The sequence below is a fragment of the Astatotilapia calliptera genome, chromosome 6 (assembly GCF_900246225.1).
Source record: "Astatotilapia calliptera chromosome 6, fAstCal1.2, whole genome shotgun sequence".
NCBI lineage: Eukaryota > Metazoa > Chordata > Actinopteri > Cichliformes > Cichlidae > Astatotilapia > Astatotilapia calliptera.
In genome coordinates, this window is record NC_039307.1 from 8139007 (window position 1) to 8149913 (window position 10907).

Below are 10907 nucleotides of genomic sequence, written 5' to 3' on the forward strand. Positions count from 1 at the left end.
ATAACAGTAATATTTACATAAAATGAAATAGCATATACAAAATAATTTTATTTTTGTAAATATCTTTATCTTGGTAAAAACTACTACACTATAACAGGGTTCTACAGGGAACAAGTTGAGAACCGTCTCTACGACGGCCGTCAAGCCGTTAAATCTCAGCATTCATTCTGAGGTACAGCAGCCCATACAACGTACATTATTATAATTAGAATAATTGTGAAAGTGTAATAATTCTACTAGACTTGTGGGCTTTTGAGACAGAAAATACAGCTTTTAAAAAAAGGAATGCTCGAAAGATCCCTAACTTTCAGTCCCGTTATAAATGTACATGTTGCTAGGCAACGTGTGCACGTAAAACATTGCGGTTAGCTCAAGCTAAAACGAAATACGGGATAATTTCTCCTTTGCGCACTCTGTGCTAACTCACAAAAATGGCGGTCAGTGGCAGCATATCTGATCAGAAACTGGAGCTTCAGCGTAAAATCAAATTTCTTGGTATGTTTGTTTGAAATGCAGTGGGTGCCTTGATTTAATTTCATGCTAGTAGGCATGGGTTAGCTGGAATCAGCCAGCTAACTGCCATATTTAGCGTGAATGAATATACATGAATTCTTAATGCTTTATAATTCATATAATTAAGTCGAATAAAATAAGCGAGCTATTAAGTATAAAGTTATGGATCGCCTATTTCCATGCAGTATTATATTTGTCCACTAGAGGGCGAAAAAACATTACGTTATGAGAGGACTGAGGCCACCACCAGGAAGCAAAAAGAGTTCATCCGTCAGCTGAGGCAGGAGAACGAGAATCTGCGTAAACAGCTGGCAGAAACTAAGGCTGTAAGTAAGGCGATCAGATCACAACAAACTAAACATGAAACATGTTTTTAATTGTGGGGAAGTGGTCTGAAATTTGGATAAATCCAACTTACTGAAATAATAAAGGTTACAGATCAAGGTTGGGCACATTTTATTTCAATTTAGTTTTATTTATATTGCACCACATCACGAAAACAGTTGCCTTAAGGCACTTTATATTGCAAACTAACGACCCTAAAATAATACAGATAAAACTCTAACAAGCAAACGACTCCCTACGAGCAAGTGCTTGGTGACAATAGCAAGGAAAAACCTCCTTTTAACAGGAAGAAACCTCCAGCAGAGCCAGGCTAAAGGAGGGATTGTGGTTCTGCCACTGCCACTTGATTGTGAGGGGAGGTAAGTGAAGAAGAAACACTCTAAGCCTATTGCAGGGTAACTGAGGGAGGGTCCAGGGTCTTAACTATAAACTTTATCAAGAAGGAAAGTTTTAACCCTAGATCCATAGATTGGTACATCTCTTTTGAGCAACACCTGACATTAGGAAAATTAGGAATCTCACACATACCACAACTAATTAGAAGTGGTTTCTCAGTGTTTATTTTTTGCTTCATTTGCTTTTCTTTATGCTTTATTGCTTTTAATTTATGTCAGTCTGTATAGCTAGTAGTGACTTGCACCTGGGCACGGCTTTGGCAGCAAAATACAGGTTAATCTGCACTTGTAAAAAATCATTTCTACTGGGTAAAAGTCAAACATTAGAAAAAAGTGTCCTGAAGTGCAGTGTTTTAATAAACTAAAACTCATCAAAATAAAAGACACAGAGACAAGAGATTTTAAAAAATGCTTAGCACTCCCCACAAGGAGTCATCCAGATCAAATGTGTCTCAGTCATTGTCTTGTCTTTCCTCTTAGCCTGATGAACATATAATCAAAGTGGCCTTTAAAAACAGAGATATGGAGGGGAAGGCCTTCTGCAACAGCACAGTGAAGGTGAGAGGAAGTCAGTATACACATCATGAAAAAACAAAGTGTAATAAGATGGGATTTCCTATTTTATATTAAATAGAAGAAAATTTTCACAGCAGTCTACTGATTTCTATAAACTAAGTACACCTTTACATAATGCCCGTTTGCTGCTATATCTATACTCCATACTGGTACTCAGGTTGTTGTACTCTATTTATTTTATTTGTATTACTTTAATACTTGCATTTATATTACTCAGGTTGTTGCACTCCATTTATTTGTACTACCTATTACTTCTTATTGTTTCTTCTTATTCTGTTTCATTCGCTCCGGGACCGTGTGCACGTAATTTCGTTCCACCTTATGTAAACATGTGATGCGAATGACAATAAAGAAGCCTTGAATCCTTTAGCAGAATTAGGTTAATGTCTTTTTGCTATTTTCTGACCAATGCACAGCCTGACCTCAGAATTAATTTGCATCTACTCCTAGGATGATTGCTGGACCAGCAAACTGGCAAAATGTGTTTATATACAGGTGATCACACTTGTTGATGATCAGTTAATCAAGTGTGTAATTACTCATCCACTTAATTCCACTAGAAAGCGGTGTACATAGTTTTTCACAACCCCGTGAAAACTTTCTTTTTCATTACTGTATACAGTGTCAGTAAATATAGTTTTATTGTATGTTTTATTGACTGTACTGCATTCCTCACAAACGCCTGCATGTTTTTCAGGAGGTAAATGAAATGCTAAATGAAGGAGTGCTGTTCAAGAGGAAGTGTATCAATGCTGTAAAACACACAAATGAGGTCTACCAGCGTCGCCTCAATCAGTTGAAGATGGAGTACCAGAGGCTGAAATCAGAGAGCAGCAGCAGTAAAGTATCCTCTGATGCTCGCACTCGGAAAAAAAAGGACGATGCCATGGTAATTACCTCTCTGACCCCCCAAAAAAATCAAATTTTCTTGGGATTACTTTTTGTTGTTTGTTGTGCTCATTTGCAGACTTGAGCAAAATGACAGATCATAGATGACGATGACCAATGATTTGTGTTTATGTTTAGAAACTGCGGACTCTGGAGAATGATCTGGAGAAAACCCAGTTTAAATGCATGGAAGCTAAGAACATCATGGTTAACTATCTGAAATTCAAAAATCACTTACATGTAAGTCCAGCATGTGAGAAAATGTTTTGTTACGCTTAAACTTATCTTCATTTGATGTGATTTTTGTTAAAGAATTTGTTAATTGTCCTATAATGGTTTGTCTCAGATATTTTTGAAATATCAGTAAATTTGTAGTGATTATTTTGCTATTCACGCTAGCTGTTAACTCTCCATTATGCATTAGCAGATGCCTGCATGCAAGTGGAAGCACTCGAACATGAGCAGTGTTTTGTACAGAGTCTATTATTTATTGCTGTTTGGCAGTTTTGCAGAAAATAGTAGATCTTCGCTGTACTCTGCGGTTGGTTGACTGTTATATGGGACTCTGTTTGATACTGTACTTTTTGTCCCTGTTTATTCTTCAATTGACATACTAGTTCTTGATTCCTGTTTTCCAAGGAAACCAGTCAAATTTATTTACATTTAAGGTTTTTTTCCCATTTTTTTTAATGTGTGGTTTAATTGCTACTGTAAGAGCAAGTACGGTATATATAACTGCTGCCACACCATCAAAAGCCCCTTTGACAGAAATAGAGCAAGTGATCTGTCTGTTTATAGTGCAAACAAACACACTGTTACATACACAGGTGGAGATTTTAAATCCAGGTCAGGAATTTTTAAACCTGCTGAAAAAAAATAACCCATCAAAAACTACAAAATAGAAAGGTAATTACAGGATGTCAATCGATAAGTTCCTAATTTAAATACAATGTTAGCAATAAATAACAGCATCAATAGGACCTGACTGTTGAAAATCGTAAGGATTATATGATTAAAATATTATTTAAATTAAATTTTGTGTTAGTGCACATTTTGTCTTGATTTGGTTTTAATTCCTTGATCACAGTCAGGTAATCTAAATACTTTATTTCTCTCACATGGACAACCTTATTTCTGATTCTGTTTATTTCATGTTCACTCACTTTTCCACCTTCACCGCCTCAGGAGGAGAGTCTCACTTACAAGGGCCAGTTGGACTGTCTGGAAGCAGAAATCCTGAAGCAAAGAGAGGAGATGAATAGGCTGCAGATCATGAATAATGACCAACAGCTCTCCAAAGAAGCTACTAAGGTGACCTATAAGATATATCCTGTGTGATGAGTTAAAAGCATAAATGTTTCAAGATACAGTGTAAGAATTAGAATCCACTCCCTATTGCTATCATAAGTCAGACGATGTGCTGGAATTATAAATTAGGAGTTATAACTTGGAAACACTAATACACTAGCCTTGCCTTACCTTATCTTATCTTGTGAAGGTAAAATGAAATGATTGAGGATAACATGTCTGTCCACACTTATCTCAGACACCTCCTTCTGGTCTATATTATAGGTAATAATACGATTCTGTCATACTAACAATCTGTTTGTTTCACTGTCTCCATTTAGTTTAAGTGAACTGAAACAAGTTTTTCAGCCATTCTTCTTGTTCTTTGCAGGATGAGTTGCAGAAGCGGGAGGAGCTGCTTTACAAGGACAGTAAGGAGAGGGCGTGTATAATAGCAAGTTACAGGAAAAAGGTTAAGGAATGCAAGGCCCAGGCTGAAAAAGTCGATATAAGGGTGAGAGACATAAGGTGACACATTATGTATGTATTGAATTTTACTTACCAAGAAATGTATAGCCGTAATTATATCAGTGGGGTATTAAATGTATGGATGCGAATAACTGGAGATTTTCACAAGGAAAGAAAGCTAAAGCAGAGCAGCCTAAACCTAATCCACAGTGAAGGCCTCCCTATTCTTTGGTAAAATAATAATAAGGGAAGAAGAGTCATTTACATTTGGAATGATTAATACCTGCAGGATCAGATAACTCTGCCAGAAAAACTAAGCGGTGAGGCCCAGCACATCATCACCAGGATGGAAGAAGAAGATTTGAAAAAAATTTCTACTTTTGAGGAGGCCTTCAGGCGCATCAGCGAGATCACAGGTGTCACAGACACACAGGTATAAATGTTCCCACTGATTCTAGTACACACCGTGTAGTTGCTGTTATTCTTTTTTTCATCCATTTTGTGTTTGTGTAGGAGATACTGGAGTGCTTTAACTCTCAGGAGGAGACACACCAGCATCTGCTGAAACTGAAGGAAGAGAATGAGAAAGTCCTGCTGCAGCTGAAGGAAGCGAAGGAGCTTCTGAGCCAACAGTTTGAGGAGATGAAATATTTTAGACAGGCTAAACACCCCAGGTGAAGTATAGACATCTGCTTGACAATGGTTGAAATCTATTATTACGCTTGTGATAAAAACAAGAAAACACAAATATTTTAGAAATCTGTCAAGAACTACAGAACTACAAGAACTAAAAATTATATTTAGTCAGATAAATATAATTTATAACTTATTCTGTGTAACTTATACAAAGGTTTGAGCCGGCACACTGGGCATAAAAATGTTTTTTATGTCCAGAAATGCAAGTAAATAACAGTAATTTGACATCTTAATCACAAATAATAATGTGCTTTACTAATTTTTTCGAATTGTTGTCCATGAAATTGAATATTCATGGATAACAACAAAAACTCAAGCATAAATATGATTTTGGTTATTACAAATGCTGTTAATTTAGGGCAACTGAGGCAAATAAAAATACATTTGGTAAGCCATGTATTTAAAACTTTAATGCAACAGCTATCACATTGTCTGATAGCCTCTGCTCTTTCTCTGTTTCATTAGTGACCAGCAGGCCCTGCAGGAGTCTGAGCAGCAACTGCAGACTCAGCAGCAGAAGTGTGATGCAGCCAAAGAGCAACTGGATTGGCTCTTGAAGACTCTTCACACTGCCCAAGCTGGAGTTGAGCACCTGGCCAACAAACTTCAACACATCTCACTGGTACTAACAATTTCAACCAGTCATAATATTGAAATAGCCAGTTTATCACTTATTCCTAATATTAAAATATTTTTCTGCCCTCAAACACAAAGCTTTTTAAGTGTAATTCCTTTTTATGTTTGTTCACTCATCTTCTTCAAGAGTGAGGACACAGTTCCTGAAGTGGATCCAGATTCTGATCACTTTGTTCTGGAGCTGATGGCCCAGTGTGAGAAGAAATTATTGTCACTGCACAAAGAACTTCAGGGGAAGGATGTGGCTGGTATAATGAAGGAGCTGGAAAAAAACAAGGTGAGACAAAGGCCCTCTGTAGCAACACGGCTATTTTAAAGACAGGTCCTGAGCAATGTTTCCTCTAATTTTTCATGTGTCTGAGCGAACACACAAACTCCCTGAGCGGTCCCTTGGACCACTGTGAGCAACAGCAGACGTGTGGTCACGCCAGCACTGAATCCCTCTGGTATAACGTGGCCTATCAACACAATTTAAAAACTGGTATAAAGTCCACACTTTTCCCGTCAATTGTTCCGTCTGTCCTGCTCACATCTCCAGTGGTTGTACACGTTGTCATTAACGGCTTCACTCCTTATCAGCCACGCCACTTTGCTAGCTAAAACACCGGTGTCGGCACATAAGGACGCTGTCATAGCCTGTCAACCACGTTGTTTAGTTCGATATATACAAATGTAAATCGCATGATTCAATGCAATTCAGGTTAGATTTTTTTTGTGCACAAGGCAGATTTTTTGTGTGCAGAGACTGTGCCAGCAGTGTGCAATTGCGCACATGCGCAGCTTAGAGGGAACATTGGTCCTGAGTCTGGATGGGATATAGAAAACATGGTTGACATTTGCAGAGGTAGTTCTAGCAAAGATGTAGTAGTCAGAGTGGGAAAGGCATGGGCACAACATTGATTGCATTGCACATGGTGTCTCTATTAACAGAGAATGTTAGAACATTATACGTATATAGTATAACACTTATGAACAGGTGCCTTTGAAGAGCTGAGAGTCACCTGATCAGAGCTATTAACAGGAAAACGTTTGGGAACATTGTCAGACAACTTGTAATAATTAGACTGTCACAGTTTGAAATTTAAACACTGTCTGAGCTTGAGCTTTTCACAGCTTACATAAAGCTGTGTAAAAGCTGCTGTGTAAAAGCTGCTGTGCTTTCTTTGCTTTACTTATCAGGATGGAAAGGTAACCATTAGAGGCACCTGAAGTGTTTGTTCTTGACTGAACACTCAACAGCACCTTCTCACTTTGAGAATATGAGGACAGGAAACATGCAACAGTCTGCCTGACATTCAAACATGACATTGATAATATGGGTCACAGGTCCGTTTTTAAATGGTACGATCTTTGTAACTGACGCAACTCTGAGCTGATAATTTGGAAATCAGTCCAGCCTTATTTGCCTGGCTGGTGCAGTTGAACTTTACTTGGCTTTCCTTTGTACCTCTACTAAAGGAGAATTTGAAGTGTGGCAAAGATCAGTCTGTTCATCTTAGCTTTTGCAAGTTAACCCTCTCCAGGCAGACGTTGCAGATTTGCAACAGTTAAGACCTAACAACCTGATTACCCCACATACATATTTTATGAGGTTTTTTTACTCAGAAGTACCACTGCAGGACTTGGTTGTGCATTAGCAACAAAAAACTTAATTTGGTCCTGAGAGGGTTAATGTTGTAGACATACATAAGCCTAGTAACCACTGCTAACACATGGGCTATGTTAAGAATCATATTGGATAATATAAAACAAGTAGCTGGTATTATGTGATAAGGTGGTTAAATTTCAATAAGCTTTTAACTAACTTATTCACTGTATTTAAAAGGGCTGCAATGATTCATTGAGTAAATCAAATCATTTCATTACAAAAAACTTTTGAAAAATTGAAACAGCAACACTTGTTACTGCAATCATCATTAATGCAAGCAGACTACAGTACAAATGTATGTAAGCAGATGATCTGTCTAGATTAGGCATCTTGCTGAAAGCTAATGATAGCCATCCCATTTTCTGTCACAGTGATAAAAGAGGCGGTTTACGACACCTTATTTCAAGGTTATTACTATTTCCATATTATTTTGCAGATTTAAACAAGTATAAAATATCAAATTATATTAGTTAAATTGTATTAATATTTTTAAATATAAAAAAGGTTATTTTTGTTTTGTTTTTTCTGAAGGATGTAAGATCTGGTGCTGTTAGGCTGAGCTGAATTATTCTTAACATTAATTAAGATCATCTGCATCAACATAACATCTGTTTTCTGCAGCAGGAAACACTGCATCAAAGCACAGGCCAAACCTGAGAATGCTGACATGCTCACTACACTTAACCCTTTCATGTATGAATTATGACAACCTCAATCAGGATTTTTTTCTTAAGTATTTTTGATCATCTTTAGGCATGAAAAAAAGATTTTTGAACTTCGTTTTTATAAACATGTACTTTTTTTCAAAGAGTTTTTTTTTACATGTCCACCTGTTAGGAATGTGGACTTTGATGTTTTATTTATCAGGGTACAACCTTAACAGTCTTTCACCCTATGATAGCTGCGATCTTACAGGGCAGTGTCCCTTTATTTATCAATTGAATAATTTTGGGAGGTGACTTGCAAGGTTACAGAAATGTTGTACTCATTGTTCCCCCTGGTGACATAAAAAACAGAAAAGGATGCATGTGTTTAGTGTTGCATACCTGTAGAGAATGAAACTATAATCTTATGTTGCTATCTTTGTATCTCTACACACTGAAGAAGGCACAAGCCAGTAAGTGAATTGCTTTAAATGTGGGCAGGGCTTATGACTCACAGATTTTTAATGGAATTTGAGATTTTTAGTGTTTAAAAAAACATCTTAATTTCTGACTTGATGTTTCTTTATTAGTTGTACATAAGAAGTGAAGAAAAACTGTCAGCATACATCACCAGAGCCAAACCACCTGTGGATCAAGCACATGACCCCCTCCATGACAGTAAGTTGGTATCCTTTTACACACCAACAGTAATGACTGCATACTGTCCCTACTTACTTCACCGCTTCTGTTGCAGAGAATGAGACTGACGAGGGCAAAGCTAAGGTCATCACGCGTGAAGCGCTGAAGCTTCAGTCTCAGCTAATCATTGACTCCCACTCCAAGAGAAAGACCAAGATGAAGATGATGAAGAAGAAGGGCAAGTTATAAAGCGACAACACAATCCTCAATGTCTCCCAAAAACATGAAATATAAAATGGGATGATTGTGTCCAAGACTTTCCACCACAATTGTTTCACCTCTGTAATTGTTATTTTGTGTCTTAGCCGGTGCTATAAAGATATTTAGTGTACTGTAAATGAAAACATGTATTTTAACAGTATAACAGTATTAAATGATTTTCATAAATTGATGCTTCGTGTCTATACTTATTGTGTAACTGGGTTTGTTTTGGCAATAGTCAGGTGTCACTGTTGCACCAACACACTCTACCCCACCTCTGTTTTTTGAGCTCACATTTCACCCTGAGCCTTCCTGGAAGCCAATGAAAAAATACTGTTTTTAGTTTTTATTCTTTTTACCATAACTCCCTGTATAGTGTGTGGAATAGAACCCAGTAACTAGCAACTCCTTAGTTGTTAATGTTGTTATTTTCCTGTTGTTAGAAACAATGAATGTTGTCGGTTTTATCTAACAAAGCCAAAGTATAGTAGCCTTCTGAAAGCCAATACTTGTGACGAATCCAGCCTTTATTCATGCTTGAATTACATCAAACTTGCTTTGTCCTGCTATAAGTTACAGATGTGAATATGAACCCTCCCTAAAGTGCGTACACCTGAACTATCTCTGCAACGATTGGCATCTCAGACAGTGTTTGTTGCTTCTCTTCTTAACCACTGGTTGAGTAGACTGAATAATACATCTCCATACCAACATGTCAGATAATAACCACAGTGAATGTCTCAGTGTCTCGCACAGGGCTAGGTCAGCAGCAGTGATTGAATGACGTACCAAAAGCAACCAGAAAGACAACTCTGTGCTGTGAACAAAAGCTCTCTGAGCACAGTTATTAGGTTTTTGTGTATATATGTGTGTGTGCTCCAAAAAAGGTTAGAATAAGGACAACTGTGATAAAACATTGTGCCTAACATGGCTCATGTTGTGTTCATTTTATAAGTTTTGCTGAAGTTTTTTGACTGCTTGTTCATGTCTTTTTTTATCCATTGCTCTCTAAAACTAAGTTTATCTACATTTCAGTATATTTTATGCGGGAATAGAAGCTGTTAGAACTTATATGATGTTTGGAAGATAATATAAAGGGGATTTTGTGATACTGGAAACAAAATAAATCTGACTTAGAGCGTAGCTTAACTATCTGAATGCGTATTTGATCCCAGCACAATTATGCAATTAGTACTAAGCCTCTGTTTGTTGTTATGGATGGACTAATAAAAGCTCCTGAGAACATTTATTTAGAGAGTTTTTTCACAGACTTATGCACTTTGAGTTCATCTGAAACATTACATTAGCCTATACCTAAAGTTATTGTTATGTACTGGAATTTCTATAGCACTTCTCTGGTCTTACCGAACACAAAAAGCACTTTAGCTACTAATCACATTTTAACCATACATTCCCACAGTGATTTATTCTATATTCACTGCTCAAAAACATTAAAGGAACACGGAGAAGGCCGTTGGTTTAGTTCACCAGGATAAGCAGTAACAGAGAAATACACCAGATCTCAGTGAGGGAAAAATCACAATGGATATCTGTACTGATATGGACTGGGTAATGTTCAAATGAAATGATGCCACGTCATTTGGTGGAAATTAAAAATAGCAACTTACAGATGGCTAAATTCAAAGAGACCCTGAAATTCTAAGAGAAAACACGATGCAGTAGGCTTGTCCTTTTTACCGAAATTTCATTGCAACAACTCAGGCTCTTATGTGCCTGTAAGCCTTTGTGACAATGTCAGGGCATGCTCCTAATGACATGATGGATGGTTTTTTGGACCTCTCCTCCAGGGCATCACTGAGTTTCCGGATAGTCTGAAGTTCAACCTGTTGCCTGTCGAGGTCTGTGTGTCCATCTATGGTTATGCCTCCCCAAACCATCATTGACCCACCA

The 10907-nt window shown here is 37.4% G+C and overlaps 1 protein-coding gene across 3 annotated transcripts; it reads left to right on the plus strand.

The window, feature by feature from the left end:
* The first annotated feature begins 268 nt into the window (after positions 1-268).
* On the plus strand, positions 269-9186 carry LOC113023707 (coiled-coil domain-containing protein 151-like). 3 transcript variants are annotated; one of them, XM_026170004.1, is made up of 13 exons: positions 271-495; positions 718-839; positions 1734-1811; positions 2527-2718; positions 2856-2957; positions 3903-4028; positions 4396-4518; positions 4762-4905; positions 4986-5146; positions 5634-5790; positions 5932-6081; positions 8687-8774; positions 8851-9186. In XM_026170004.1, exons 1-13 carry the CDS (start codon positions 432-434, stop codon positions 8982-8984), a joined length of 1641 nt encoding a protein of 546 aa, XP_026025789.1. In that variant the 5' UTR covers positions 271-431; the 3' UTR covers positions 8985-9186. The 3 variants fall into 3 exon arrangements, with proteins under 3 accessions (XP_026025790.1, XP_026025789.1, XP_026025791.1); XM_026170006.1 differs by lacking the exon at positions 271-495 and adding an exon at positions 1145-1217 and having other exon boundaries at positions 782-839; XM_026170005.1 differs by lacking the exon at positions 1734-1811 and having other exon boundaries at positions 269-495.
* Positions 9187-10907: the final 1721 nt, after the last annotated feature.

Excerpts from the sequence above, each read along its gene's own strand:
- LOC113023707 (XM_026170004.1), top strand. The coding sequence starts at position 432 with ATGGCGGTCAGTGGCAGCATATCTGATCAGAAACTGGAGCTTCAGCGT. Across the intron at positions 2,958-3,902 it reads AATTCAAAAATCACTTACAT|GAGGAGAGTCTCACTTACAA; the intron begins GTAAGTCCAGCA and ends TCACCGCCTCAG. Across the intron at positions 4,029-4,395 it reads TCTCCAAAGAAGCTACTAAG|GATGAGTTGCAGAAGCGGGA; the intron begins GTGACCTATAAG and ends TGTTCTTTGCAG.